At 52.0% G+C, this 14,346-nt stretch overlaps 2 protein-coding genes, 1 long non-coding RNA gene and 1 pseudogene across 8 annotated transcripts in view; 1 reads left to right on the top strand and 3 right to left on the bottom strand.

Moving 5' to 3' along the window:
* Positions 1 to 14,346, bottom strand: part of CCDC124 (coiled-coil domain containing 124) — a 166,795-nt gene that overhangs the window by 6,673 nt on the left and 145,776 nt on the right. For 3 of the 6 annotated variants that reach the window (XM_077978485.1, XM_077978487.1, XM_077978486.1), the window contains exons 2-3: positions 5,754 to 5,775; positions 1,142 to 1,311 (exon numbers count right to left, since the gene is read on the bottom strand). In XM_077978485.1, coding sequence (XP_077834611.1) covers positions 1,142 to 1,300 — 159 coding nt within the window. In that variant the 5' untranslated portion in view covers positions 1,301 to 1,311; positions 5,754 to 5,775. Of the gene's footprint in view, positions 1 to 1,141; positions 1,346 to 5,753; positions 5,788 to 14,346 lie in introns of those variants that run through there. The other 3 variants (XM_028838922.2, XM_015123282.3, XM_015123283.3) reach the window with 3 other exon arrangements.
* The window catches only part of SLC5A5 (solute carrier family 5 member 5), a 173,646-nt gene that overhangs the window by 105,902 nt on the left and 53,398 nt on the right, over positions 1 to 14,346 (bottom strand). The window lies entirely within an intron of this gene.
* LOC144336867 (uncharacterized) lies at positions 724 to 5,783 on the top strand. Its single transcript, XR_013409274.1, has 2 exons — positions 724 to 1,527; positions 3,943 to 5,783. It is a non-coding gene; the product is annotated as an uncharacterized LOC144336867 (long non-coding RNA).
* Positions 12,872 to 13,187, bottom strand: LOC719261 (ATP synthase F(0) complex subunit f, mitochondrial pseudogene; annotated as a pseudogene).

Raw genomic sequence — 14,346 nt, 5'->3', positions numbered from 1 at the left:
AGAAGAACCTGTGGACCTGGGTCAGCAGGTTGGAAACGGGGGCCTGATCACAGCGTTTCTCTGTCTCGGCACTGCTGATTTCTGGGGCTGGCTCGTTCTTTGCTGTGGGGGCGTCCTGTGCATTCTAGGGTGTCAGCATCTCTGGCCTCCACCTTCTAGATGCCAGCAACACGCCCTCTCCCCGAGTTATGACAACCAAACACATCTCCAGGTGTTGCCAAGCGTCCTCAGGGGCAGAGTGGCTCCATCGTGAGAATGACCATCTAGCCTAACCCTGGCATTACTGAAAGGAGAAAAACGTCCACAGAGAGCAATGACAGCCTCACTGTCCACAAACAAGCAAGACCGTGCCACCCCAGGGCCTTTGCACACACCATTTCCTCTGCCTCCCTCCCCTCTGCCATTTCCAGTGCCTCTGGTGTTTTGTTTTTTGTTTTCTGAGTCAGTGTCTCACTCTGTTGCCCAGATTGGAGTGCAATGGCACGATCTCAGCTCACTGCAACCTCCGCCTCCCAGGTTCAAGCAATTCTCCTGCCTCAGCCTCCCAAGTAGCTGGGATTACAGGAGCGTGCCACCACACCCAGCTAATTTTTGTATTTTGAATAGAGTCAGGGTTTCACCATGTTGGCCAGACTGGTCTTGAACTCCTGACCTCAGGTGATCCGCCCACCTCGGCCTCCCAAAGTGCTGGGATTACAGGCATGAGGCACAGCGCCCGGCCTCTTTTTTTTTTTTTTTTTTTGAGATGGAATCTCGCTCTGTTGCCCATGCTGGAATGCAGCAGGGAGATCTCGGCTCACTGCAAACCTGCGCCTCCCAGTTCAAGCAATTCTCCTGCCTCAGCCTCCAGAGTAGCTAGGACTATAAGTGTGCACCACCATGCAGTTAATTTTTGTATTTTTAGTAGAGACGGGGTTTCATCATGTTGGCCAGGCTGGTCTTGAACTCCTGACCTCAGGTGATCTGCCCACCTTGGCCTCCCAAAGTGCTGGGATGACAGGCGTGAGCCACCGTGCCCAGTCCCTCCTGGCCTTTCAGACCAAAGCTCAGAGGGGCCTCTTGCTATTCACCCACATTGACATAAGGACCACTGGCCTCGGCCACAGGGCACACAGGCCGCGGGGACTCGGGGCACACACACCTTGCGCTGCTCCTTCCTCATGACGTGTTTGTCGTCGTCCTTCCAGTAGGCATCCTCCAGCTCCTTCTGCTTCTTGGCATCAGCGGCCGCCTTGGCCTCTGCCCTCCGTGCCCGGGCCGCTGCCGACTTGGTGTTCTCACCCTGGAACTTCTTGGGCATCCCTCAGCAGGCTGTGGGAAGAGGATGGGGGCAGGGGAGCAGGGGCTGGTGGGGACATCGGCACTCAGCACCCCCAGACTCACACCTGGGCAGCCAGGACCCTCCTGGGGCCTCCATGGCCTTCTCTGTATAAAACAAGGGCTTTGGACTTAGCGCTCTCCTTGTAAAAGTTTATTAAGGCAAAATTCACATCATGACACCAAATGAGCTCATTTGGGCCGGGTCTGGTGGCTCACACCCGTAATCCCAGCACTTTGGAAGGCCGAGGTGGGCGGATCACTTGCGGTCAGGAGTTCGAGACTAGCCTGGCCAACACAGCAACACCCCACCTCCACTAAAACTACAAAAATTAGCTGGACATGGTGGTGTGCACCTGTATTCCCAGCCAGTCAGGAGGCTGAGGCAGGAGAATAGCTTGAACCCAGGAGGTGGAGGTTGAAGTGAGCCAAGATCATGCCACTGCACTCCAGCCTGGGCGATAGAACGAGACTCCGTCTCAATGAAAGGAAAAAAAACTAATTTAAAGGTGTACAATTCAGGCCGGGCGCGGTGGCTCACGCCTGTAATCCCAGCACTTTGGGAGGCCAAGGTGGGCAGATTACCTGAGGTCAGGAGTTCAAAACCAGCCTGGTCAACAGGGTGAAACCCCGTGTCAACTAAAAATAAAAAAATTAGCTGGGTGTGATGGTGGGCACCTTTTTTTTTTTTTGAGATGGAGTCTCGCTGTCGCCCAGGCTGGAGTGCAGTGGCCGGATCTCAGCTCACTGCAAGCTCCGCCTCCCGGGTTTACGCCATTCTCCTGCCTCAGCCTCCCGAGTAGCTGGGACTACAGGCGCCCACCACCTCGCCCGGCTAGTTTTTTGTATTTTTTAGTAGAAACGGGGTTTCACCGTGTTAGCCAGGATGGTCTCAATCTCCTGACCTCGTGATCTGCCCATCTCGGCCTCCCAAAGTGCTGGGATTACAGATGGTAGGCACCTTTAATCCCAGCTACTTGGGAGGCTGAGGCAGGAGAATTGCTTGAACCTGAGAAGCAGAGGCTGCAGTGAGCCGAGATTGTGCAACTGCACTCCAGCCTGAGCGGCAGAATGAGACTGCCTCTCAAAAAAATAAATAAATAAGAGCTGGGTGTGGTGGCGCATGCCTGTAATCCCAGCTACTCAGGAAGCTGAGGCAGGAGAATCACTTGAACCCAGGAGGCGGAGGTTGCAATGAGCTGAGATCACACCACTGCACTCCAGGCTGGGCAACAGAGCGAGACCCCATCTCAAAAAAAAAAAAAAAGGTGTACAATTCAGTGTTTAAGTATATTCACAGCGTTGTACAAATACCACCTCTGTCTAGTTGCAGAACACTTGCATCCCCCCAAACGAAGCCACATCGCCATCAGCAGTCACTCCCTGTTCCTCCTCCCCTAGCCCCTGGCAACCACCAATCTGCTTTGTTTCTATGGCTTTGCCTGTTCTGGACATTTCAGTCCATATCAACGGAATCATAGGCTGGGTGCGATAGCTCACGTTTGTAATCCCCATGCTTTGGGAGGCTGAGGCAGGAAGATTGCTTGAGGCCAGGAGTTCAAGACCAGCCTGGGCAACAGAGCAAGACTCCATCTCTACAAAATAAAAAATAGGCACAGTGGCTTGTGCCTGTAGTTCCAGCTACTTAGGAGGCTGAGGTGGAAGGATCACCTGAGCGTAGGAGGCTGAGGCCACAGTGAGCTGATTGAGCCGCTGCACTCCAGCCTGGGCAACAGAACATGACCCCGTCTATTAAAAGGAAAAAAAAAAAAAAAGAGGAAATGAGGCACCAATACATGACACAATGTGGTTGAACCTCAACAACACGATGCTGAGTGAAAGAAGCCAGACACAAAAGGCCACACAGTGTGAGAATACATTTATTCATTTATTTTGGAGACAGGGTCTTACTCTGTCGCCCAGGCTGGAGTGCAGTGGCGAGATCTCGGCTTACTGCAGTCTTGACCTCCTGGGCTCAAGAGATCCTACCACCTGAGCCTCCTAAGTAGCTGTGACTATAGGTGCAGGCCACCATGCCTAGATTTTTTTTTTTTTTTTTTTTTTAGGCAGGGTCTATGTTGCCCGGGCTGGCCTTGAACTCCTGGGCTCAAGTGATCCTCCTGCCTGGGCCTTCCAAGGTGCTGGGATTACAGGCCTGAGCCGCTGCGCCTGGCCCTTCTTTCCTTTTTATGGCTGAATACTCCTCCACTGCATGGATACGCCACATTTTGTTTGTCCATTTGTCTACAGCTAGACATCTGGGCTATTTCCACAGTGGGGATCTTTTTTTGTTTTGTTTTGAGACAGAGTTTCGCTCTTTCACCCAGGCTGGAGTGCAGTGGCACAATCTCCGCCCACTGCAACCTCCACCTCCCGGGTTCAAGCAATTCTCCTGCTTCAGCCTTCCGAGTAGCTGGGATTACAGGTGCCCGCCACCACGCCTGGCTAATTTTTGTATTTTTACAGAGATGGGGTTTCATCATGTTGGCCAGGCTGGTCTTGAACTCCTGACTTCAGGTGATCCACCCGCCTTGGCCTCCCAAAGTGCTAGGATTACAGGTGTGAGCCACCGCGCCTGGCCCCATCAGGTCTCTTGCAAGTCATGCTTTTGTGACCATGTGGCAGTCTGTGTGGGGTCCCTCCCCTGTCTGCCCCCGGGAGACTTCAGTCCCCAAATTTCCTAGAGCTGGGTGAACAATAAAGCCACCATAAATTGCCCGCGATGGCTTCGGGTCTGCACCGCTGGGAGATGTTATAACAATCCTAAAGCTTCGGGCCCCTGGGCACCTGGTCCCTATCTGGTGTGAGGCCCACGTGAGAAGCCAGGGAATGACAAGGCACACACAAATGGTAGGCACCACCGTTCACCAAATGTCTGGCCCTTGGTGAAGTGCTTTACAAGGACCAAAACAATGGAATGTCCCCAAAACCTTAAACGTGGGGACTGTCATTTATCCCCATTCTAAAGAGGGGAAGCCGAGGTCTCTGGCCAGGACACACAGGGCTGAACCTGGAGCCTTATCTCAAAAGTCTGTTTTCAGGTGAAGCGGGGGAAGGCCACCAGCTGAGAAATTAATAGCACTCCACCAGGGTGCTGAGGATGCCAGCGCTGTGCCATCCAGGGCGTGAGACTCAGCACTCTTCTTATTTTATTTTCAGACGGAGTCTTGCTCTGTCACCCAGGCTGGAGTGCAGTGGCACGATCTCAGCTCACTGCAACCTCCACCTCCTGGGTTCAAGTGATTCTCCCACCTCTGCCTCCCCTGTAGCAGGGACTACAGGCGTGCGCCACCATGCCTATCTGATTTTTGTATTTTTAGTAGAGATGGGGTTTCACCATGTCGGCCAGGCTGGTCTCAAACTCTTGACCTCAAGTGACCCGCTTGCCTCGGCCTTCCAAAGAGCTGGATTACAGGCATAAGCCACAGTGCCTGGCAATTTCTGCTGTTTAATCCACCCAGTCTGTGGTATTAGTTATGACAGTCCAAGCTGACAAATACAGACACTCTTCTGTGTGTGGTAAACACTCACTCACACACACCACGTCACTCAACAAATATGTACTGGGCACCTAATACGTGTGCGATGCTGGGGAAAGAGGTGGCACAAATGAGCTTCCTGCCTGCATGGGACTCCCAGACAAGAGCCACCACATGCAGTCAGAGTCCTAACAAGGGCACACAGGGCGCTGGGGAAGCCCAGAGAGGGCTTCTGACCCAGCCTGGGTCAAAGGGCTTCCTAGAGGAGACAACCAAGGAAAAGTCTGAATGAGTGGGGGAGATCCCAGCCTGCACGGGGGATGCAGGAGATAGGCTGGAAAAAAGGGGCGATTTGTATTCCAGGGAGAAGGGAAGGTGTGGAGGGCGTTAGACCCGGGAGGCCCAATCTGTGGGTCACACAAGCCCTCTGGGGTTGTTGAGGAGGTGGACTCCCCAGATGGCAGGAGCTGGGAGCCCAGGCGGGACCCAGGGAGTGGCTCAGGCTGGGCGAGGGGCACACTTAGGAGGGAATCAAGATCCACGGGGATCAAGACCCCACGGATGTGAAGGTAAAAGAACAGAATACGAAGATCAACAATGCCTCCTCCAAGCAGCCCTCCCGGCTATCCCTTCTGAGGTTCCCCACCACTAATCCCCCTACAAGAGGCCGGGGTCGTCCGCACCCAACTCTGTCCCTCTCGAGACCGGAAGCTGCCCTGGGACAGTCCGGGACCAGGGGGCCTCGAACACTACGCTGTCGCGTCGGGCTTCAGTCGTCTGGTCTGGAAATGGGCATCGCCCCCAATTAGGTGTGGTTCAGACTGGATGCCGGAAGTGCTCCCGCCTCCCAGCATCCCTCCTCCAGCCTTCCCAGGGGATGGTCCCAGGCCAAGCAGCCCCCGCCCCGCGCCTTTGCCCCCCGAACCCAGGTTCCGCTCGCGCCGCAGGCGCTCGTACCTCCTTACCCCAGCGCCGGCCCGGTCGCGCCTCCGTGACGTCACCGCGGGGCCTGCGCGCTGAGCTCTTGGCGGCGCGCGCTCATTGCGCCTCGGTACCGCCACCATCTTGGTAAAGGAAAGGATGGCTGGGCCTCGGACCCAAGCCAGGGTATTCATCCACTTCTTTGTCTCTTCAAAAAGAGGACACTTAATACGCCCTCATTCCCTACGTTCGCTTTATATATTGACGAACCAGGAGGGGCCGGCAGAGGCGAAAATCTAGAACATTGCCTTTACCAAGATGGCCGATGCCCGGACGAAAGATGGCAGCTGCGACTACACACGTGGACTGGCGGTTTCAGCCAGGAGCTGCCCGGCCGCCAGAGCGCGCCCGCGGTCCGTGAGGGGAGGTGGACCCGACGACAGAGCCTTGTGGAAGCCTCTCCGTAGCTCTTTGCAATGCCTTAGCGCTTTAAAATTGCTTTCCTAGTCCTGAGTCTCTGCGACCCACTTGTGACTCTGGGGTGGAACTGGGAGAGGGGAGATAAATGGGGCAGAGAAATTAACACACACCAAGCAGGCCAGGTAGGGAAACTGAGGTTCAGAGAGACCAGGAATTGAGTTTGGCCAAAATGTAACCGCGAGTAGGCTCAAATTCCGTCTCTTGCTCCTGTAAAGGTAAACGGAGGCTGGAGCCAAACCGGGAACGAAGACACAAGGCAAATGGCAGTAAGAATAGCCTTTTATTAGGGCTTGCCGGCGAGGTTCCTCGGTCCAAAGGCGTGGGCCGAGGAAGTCGCGCTGAGGGAGGAGGGTAGGGGCTTTTTATAGCCCGAGAGGTAGGGAAGCTGGTTGTGCAAACAGGGCCTGGGGGATCTTGAAACTACTAGGGCTGGAGTTGAGTAAGGGTCATGAGGAAGGGGTCTTTGGAAACTGTCAACCGAAATTGCTGTTTACCAACTTGCGGAATGCAGGTGAGCTGCAGGTCATGGGGGAGTGTGGTTGCCTAGCCAGAACTCTGACGTATGTAAGTCTGCGGGTGTGTACAAGGGTGAAGGGAGTCTTTTAACAAAAGGCCTGCCACGCCGGGTAACGCCGCCATGTTGGGTCTAGATTCCTGCCTAACAACTCCTGCCAGTGCCTCCCCCTGGATTGCTGACCCGCTCCCCACTTTTGCAATATTATTTATTAATTTTATTTAGAAATTAGGTTTGGGGCGCTGATTTGTCTTAGGCACTATACTTTAGATTTTGTGCATTTACTATTTCTCAGTGTCCTCATCAGTAAAAATGGCGGTATTAGGTGTCTAAGGATGGTTACACTGGATCTGACTGTGGAGAGGGAAAAGCAAATGCTTTTGGGGCAGTTTGGGTAGGAGTAGTTGACCACAGAGTCCATTCCCTAAAAGGCATCCCCTCAGTGACCCCGAAGGGACCTAAATCCCAGTGCGCGATGCACCTCCCCTGCTCTAACACCTCCCCTGGGTTCTCATTGTCCCATAAGACTCCTCCCACCTCCAACCCCATCTCCCTTGTCCTCCCTCTCATCCTTCCGTTAGCTCTCAGCTCAGGTCGCACCAGCCCGGTCTTACAAATTGCCAGGCGCAGGCTTGCCTCAGGGAGTTCCCCCAGGAATTTCCCAGGTTTTTCCATAGCCAGCTTCCTCCCTCCCTTCAGGCCTTACCCTAAATATCCCTTCCTCAGAGAGATTCTCCCAGATCCCCCCACCCCCGCCACCAGGCAAAATGGACACGTCCTTCTCCAGGCTTCTTTCTTTCTCCTTCCTTCCTTCCTTCCTTCCTCCCTCCCTCCCTCCCTCCCTTCCTTCCTTCCTTCCTTCCTTCCTTCCTTCCTTCCTTCCTTCCTTCCTTCCTTCCTTCCTTCTTTCCCTCCCTCCCTCCCTCCCTCCCTCCCTCCTTCCTTCTTTTTTTTTTGAGACACGGTCTTGCTCTGTCTTCCAGGCTGGAGTTCAGTGGCGTGATCTAGGCTCACTGCAACCTCCGCCTCCCGGGTTCAAGCGATTCTCCTGCTCCTGCCTCAGCCTCCCAAGTAGCTGGGAATACAGGCATGTGCCACTGCGCCCGGCTAATTTTTTTTTTTTTTTTTTTTTTTAGTAGAGACGGAGTTTCACCCATGTGGGCCAGGCTGGTCTTGAACTCCTGACCTCAGTTGATCTAACCGCCTCAGCCTCCCAAAGTGCTGGGATTACAGGTGTGAGCCACCACACCCGGCCCCTCTTTCTTTTTTTTCTTTTGTAATATCAAGTTGCTTTAACATTTTGTGGACCTGTTTAGTTTTGGTCTCCCCCATGGCTTCGATGTCCAGAGGTGAAGTTCGTTTGGCCCTTAGAAGAAGAGGCTCAATATAACCATGTATTGTCAGTGTTGAGGGAGGCGTTGGAAGGTGCCAAAGGCATCTTAATTAACCTTCCACTGATAAAGAACCAGGCCTGTCACGCCTTCCCGACCAGGCTTGTCACACTTTCCTAAGTGTGATAAGATAGCCTCTTCCTTCATATTGACATAACTTAGGGGTGTAGATCAAGTGAATTTCAATCCAGAACAAGCCACGTCTTCAGCAAGGTGACTTCTGGTGTCTCCAAGGCACCCCGCCACGGAGTGCAGTGCCCAGAACCGTATAGCTTCTATTGTTCTAACATTCTGTAACTTTTAGATGTGCGCGTTCTCAAGTATTGAAGTCCTACTGTGCGCCACAGCTGGTACCACACAGCAGGATGAGACAGAAAGGGCTCTGGTTGCAGGGGGCTCAAAGTCGGAAAATCACATGAAAGATTATTATCTTGGCTGGTCGCGGTGGCTCATGCCTGGGATCCCAACCCTTTGGAAGGCTAAGATGGGAGGATCGCTTGAGGCCAGCCTGGGCAACATGATGAGACCCCATCTCTACAGAAAATAAAAATATTTGCTGGGCATGGTGGCATGTTCATCCTCCCATTCAAGAGTCTCACTTGAGCCCAGAAGTTGGAGGCTGTAGTGAGCTATGATAGCACCACTGCACTCCAGCCAGCCCGGGCAAAGGAGCCTGTCTCTTAAAAAATAATAATAGGCCGGGCGCGGTGGCTCAAGCCTGTAATCCCAGCACTTTGGGAGGCCGAGACGGGCGGATCACAAGGTCAGGAGATCGAGACCATCCTGGCTAACACGGTGAAACCCCGTCTCTACTAAAAAATACAAAAACCTAGCCGGGCGAGGTGGCGGGCGTCTGTAGTCCCAGCTACTCGGGAGGCTGAGGCAGGAGAATGGCGTGAACCCGGGAGGCGGAGCTTGCAGTGAGCTGAGATCCGGCCACTGCACTCCAGTCTGGGCGACAAAGCGAGACTCTGTCTCAACAACAACAACAAAAATAATAATAATAATAATAAAGGCCAGGCATAGTGGCTCACGCCTGTAATCCTAGCACTTTGGGAGGCCGAGCTGGGCAGATCATCTAAGGTCAGGAGTTCGAGACCTGCCTGACCAACATGGTGAAACCCTGTCTTTACTAAAAACACAAAAATTAGCTGGGCTTGGTGGTGCATGCCTGTAATCCCAGCTACTTGGGAGGCTGAGGCAGGAGAATCACTTGACCCCAGGAGGCAGAGGTTGCAATGAGCCAAGATCATGCCATCACACTCCAGCCTGGGCTACAGAGCATGACTCCATCTCAAATAAATAATAATAATAAAGGTCAGGCATTGTAGCTCATGCCTATAATCCCAGCACTTCAGGAGGCTGAGGTGGGCAGATCACTTGAGGTCAGGAGTCCAAGACCAGCCTGGCTAACATGGTGAAACCCCATCTAAAAATTACCCAGGCGTGGTGGCATGTGCCTGTAATCCCAGCTACTTGGGAGGCTGAGGCAGGAGAATCACTTGAACCTGGGAGGCGGAGGTTGCAGTGAGCTGAGATCATGCTACTGCACTCCAGCCTGGGTGATAGAGTAACACTCTGTCTCAAAAGTAGTAACAATAATAATAATAATAATAATGATCCTAATCGTGACTAAAAGATGTGCCTGGGGTTGAAACAGGGTTGTGGAGGCCCACAGCCTGGGTGATCAAAGAGGGCTTCTCAGAGGTGCTGTTATTTAAACAAAGCTCTGAAGCTTCAGAAGGAAAGAGTTGAATGAAAAAGAGAGGGAAAGGTGTTCTGGGCAGAGGGAACAGCATATGCAAAGGTGAGGAGGTGAATATAAAGTGAGGAAGAAACAAGTAGCCCTGGACCACTGTCAGCTAGCAGTTGGCCTGGCAGTCACAGCTAAGCTGTGGAGTTTTTGATTGATGAAACCAATTTCATGGAATGTCCACATCAGACAGGGACACTCAGACCAGTGACACTTGGCCATAGAAAAACAAAACCCTTCCGTAATCGAGTCTTAGCACAGGTGAATACAAGAGCATTGTCCAAACCACAAAAATGGCCAAACCTCCCCATCTCCTGGCCAAAGGGTGTGACTGCTAGTTTTCGCCAATTCCCAGCAGGTTCCCCTGCCTTCTAGGTAAAAGGATTATTAAAGGCCAGGCGCCGTGGCTCACGCCTGTAATCCCAGCACTTTGGGAGGCTGAGGCAGGCAGATCATGAGGTCAGGAGATTGAAATCATCCTGGCTAACACAGTGAAACCCCATCTCTACTAAAAATACAAAATTAGCCGGGCATGGTGGTGGGCGCCTGTAGTCCCAGCTACTCGGGAGGCTGAGGCAGGAGAATGGCGTGAACCCGGGAGGCGGAGCTTGCAGTGAGCCGAGATCGAGCCACAGCACTCCAGCCTGGGCGACAGAGCGAGACTCCATCTCAGAAAAAAAAAAAAAAAAAAAAAAAAGATTATTAAAATATTTAGAGAATTGTCCCCACTAGCTGTTTGCAGGCAATCCAAGGCAGAATCCCACTCCCTTGAACTCTCCTCAAATCACCCCACAGTTGCCCTAGTTCTGTAACATGCTCTTTCTCACTTTCTGAGATAGACAGAACCCCTTCCGGTGTTTCTTCCTTCAATGCATTAATCCATAAACCCAGCTGGGTTTCACTGCAGCTGTTTTTCTGGTGGTATTTGACATCAACAGGACTGGACGTCCTACTGAGATTGGGCTGAGACCCTCCCTGCCACCAATCAGTAACCTGGACTCAGCAAAAGTGCGCACATCTGAGGTCGGGCGCGGTGGCTCATGCCTGTAATCCCAGCACTTTGGGAGGTCAAGGCAGGCAGGTCACCTGAGGTCAGGAGTTGAAGACCAACCTGGCCAACAGTGTGAAACCCTGTCTCTACTAAAAATACAAAAAGTGGCTGGGCGCGGTAGTGTGCGCCTGTAATCCCAGCTACTCGGGAGGCTGAGGCAGGAGGATTGCTTGAACCCGGGAGGCAGAGGTTACAATGAGCTGAGATCCGGCCACTGAACTCCAGCCTGGGTGGTAGAGCAAGACTCTGTCTCAAAAAAAAAAAAAAAAAAAAAAAAAAAGTGTGCACGTCTGAGACCTTTGTGTCTCTATCTGCTTAAGGTGATTCTGCCTATGGCTGGAAGGTAAGTTAATGCTGAATGGAGTTTCGGTTATGATCTCATTAGGGCCCTTCCACACAGGGTTTATTTCATTTGCTATTCTAGGAATGAGTTTTTCCGGGTTTTTTTTTTTTTGTTTTCTGATCAGTCACTCTGTTCCTTGGTTAAATTGTTTTCTCTCTGGATACCTCCTCCTGTGGTCTGTCTCTTGTGCAGGCCTGTATGAGTTTCTGGTGGCTGCAGTAGCAAATGACCACAAACTAGTGGTTTTGAGAACAACAGAAATTGGCTGGGTGCGGTGGCTTATGCCTGTAATCCCAGCACTTTGAAAGGCCGAGGAAGGTGGATCTCCTGAGGTCAGGAGTTCGAGACTAGCCTGACCAACATGGTGAAACCCTATCTTTACTAAAAATACAAAAATTAGCCAGGTGTGGTGGTGTATGCCTGTAATCCCAGCTACTCAGGAGGCTGAGGCAGAAGAATCTCTTGAACCTGGGAGGCAGAGGTTGCAGTGAGCCAAGATAGTGCCACTGCATTGCAGCCTGGGAGACAGAGCAAGACTCTGTCTCAAAAAAAAAAAAAAAGCCGGGCGCGGTGGCTCAAGCCTGTAATCCCAGCACTTTGGGAGGCCGAGACGGGTGGATCACAAGGTCAGGAGATCGAGACCATCCTGGTTAACACAGTGAAACCCCTTCTCTACTAAAAAATACAAAAAACTAGCCAGGCGAGGTGGCGGGCGCCTGTAATCCCAGCTACTCGGAGGCTGAGGCAGGAGAATGGCGTGAACCCGGGAGGCGGAGCTTGCAGTGAGCTGAGATCTGGCCACTGCACTCCAGCCTGGGCGACAGAGCGAGACTCCGTCTCAAAAAAAAAAAAAGGAAACAGTGCAAATCAATTCTCTCATAGTCCTGGAGGCTTTAAGTCTAAAATCAAGGTATCACTTTGTTGCCCAGGGAGGAGTGGAGTCGTGCAATCTTGGCTCACTGCAGCCTTGACCTCCTGGGCTCAAGTGATCCTCCTGCCTCAGCCTCCCAAGTAGCTGGAACTACAGGCCTCACCGCCAAGTCCAGCTAATTTTTTTTTTTTTTTTTTTTTTTTTTTTGAGATGGAGTCTCACTCTGTCACCAGGCTGGAGTGCAGTGCTGCGATCTTGGCTCACTGCAACCTCCGCCTCCTGGGTTGAAGTGATTCTCCTTGTCCTCAGTGGGAGGTACCATTGGAGAGGGACATGTTTGGTTTTGGTTTTTTGAGACAGGATCTGCCTCCATCACCCAGGTTGGAGTGCCGTAGTGTGATCATGGCTCACTGCAACCTCTGCCTCCCGGGCTCAAGCAGTTCTCCTGCCTCAGCCTCCCGAGTAACTGGGACTACAGGTGTGCACCACCACGCCCAGCTAATTTTTGTATTTTTAGCAGAGATGGGGTTTCACCATGTTGGCTAGGATGATCTTGATCTCTCGACCTCGTGATTCACCCGTCTCAGCCTCCCAGAGTGCTGGGATTACAGGTGTGAGCCACTGTGCCTGGCCAATTTTTGTATATTTTTTTAATTTTTATTTTTTACTGGTCATCTTTTATTTGGAGGTTAATTCCCATTAGGACATGAAAGGATTCAGCAACGATCGAGATTGTGTTCCTCACGGAGGGGCTCGGGCCGAGGTCATGGGGTCAAGGGGTGGTGCAGAGTGTGTCCTCTTCAGTGGTATTTGCGGAGCCGCTCGTGCTTGAGATGCTTGTAGGAAAGGCAGTAGTTGAAGAGCACGTAGCATGCCAGCACCATGGTAATCCCCGAGATGCTCCCCTCCTCACGTCAATGTACTTGTTGTAGTACTGGTAGTAACCTCTTCGAAATGCTCTGAAAATGCCACTAGGGCTGAAGTCCCACATCAAGATCCAGCTTGGCAGCTCCCCCAGTTTGACCTCCAGAAGTTTCTTGTCCTTCACTGGTACAACTGACGCCATCTTGGAGCCCTGGTGTCCACTGTCAATTTTTGTATTTTTTGTAGAGACGAGGTCTCACCATGTTGCCCAGGCTGGTCTCGAATCCTGGGCTCAAGTGATCCTCCTGCCTTGACCTCCCCAAGTGCTGGGATTGCATTGTGGATCCATCGGGGAAATGTAGATAGAGGGAGGACAGGTCTAGACTCAGTAAGTCACCCTTGAGTCAATGATGATGGCCAAAGTGTTCCAAAGATCTCCTTGGACCACTGTCCTTTGGGAAACTTTTCACCATTTCAAAATCTTATAAGGAAGCTGTGCACAGTGTTGTGCACCTGTAGTCCCAGTTACTCAGGAGGCTGAGGCAGGAGAATCGCTTGAGCCCGGGAGGCAGAGGTTGCAGTGAGCCATGATCACACTATGGCACTCCAACCTGGGTGACAGAGCCGGATCCTGTCTCAAAAAAACAAAATGTGTCTCTCTCCAATGGTACCTCCCACTGGGGACAATTTAGAATTTGAGTGGCCACTGTGAGACTTTTCCACTGGAGAGGAGACTTTTAATGGAAAGATCAAATTCTCATGAGGCGATCATCTGTTGTGCTATTTATTTATTTATTTGAGACAGGGTCTCACTCTGCTGCTCAGGCTGGAGTGCAGTAGTGCAATCACAGCTTACTGCAGCCTCGACCTCCCAGGCTCTAGCAGTCCTCCTGCCTCAGCCTCCCGAGTAGCTCGGACTACAGGTGTGTACCACCACACCCGGCTACCTGAAACGTTTTTTTAAAAATTGCAATAGGGTCTCGCTCTGTTGCCCAGGCTGGTCTCGAACTGCTGGGCTCAAGAGATCCTCCCCCCTTGGCCTCCCAAAGTGCTGGGACTACAAGTGTGAGCCACCATGCCCAATTAATTTTTGTATTTTTAGTAGAGACGGGTTTTTGCCATGTTGGCCAGGCTAGTCTCGAACTTGGGACCTCAGGTGATCTGCCCGTCTCAGCCTCCCAAAGTGCTGGGATTACAAGTGTGAGCCACCGCACCTGGCCAATTGTCTTTTGAAGGTCCAATTTTTATGTTTGTCTGGAGCCCCCTTTATCTCCGTTCTTTAATTTTTCTTTTTTCTTCCTTCCTTTCCCTTTTTCTTGTCTTTTCTTTTTTATTTCTTTCTCTTTCCTTCCTTTCTCATAT

Source organism: Macaca mulatta, chromosome 19, assembly GCF_049350105.2.
Source record: "Macaca mulatta isolate MMU2019108-1 chromosome 19, T2T-MMU8v2.0, whole genome shotgun sequence".
In the NCBI taxonomy this organism is placed as follows: domain Eukaryota; kingdom Metazoa; phylum Chordata; class Mammalia; order Primates; family Cercopithecidae; genus Macaca; species Macaca mulatta.
The sequence above is the reverse complement of the archived record's forward strand: the minus strand, read 5'-3'. Positions and strand labels throughout refer to the sequence as shown.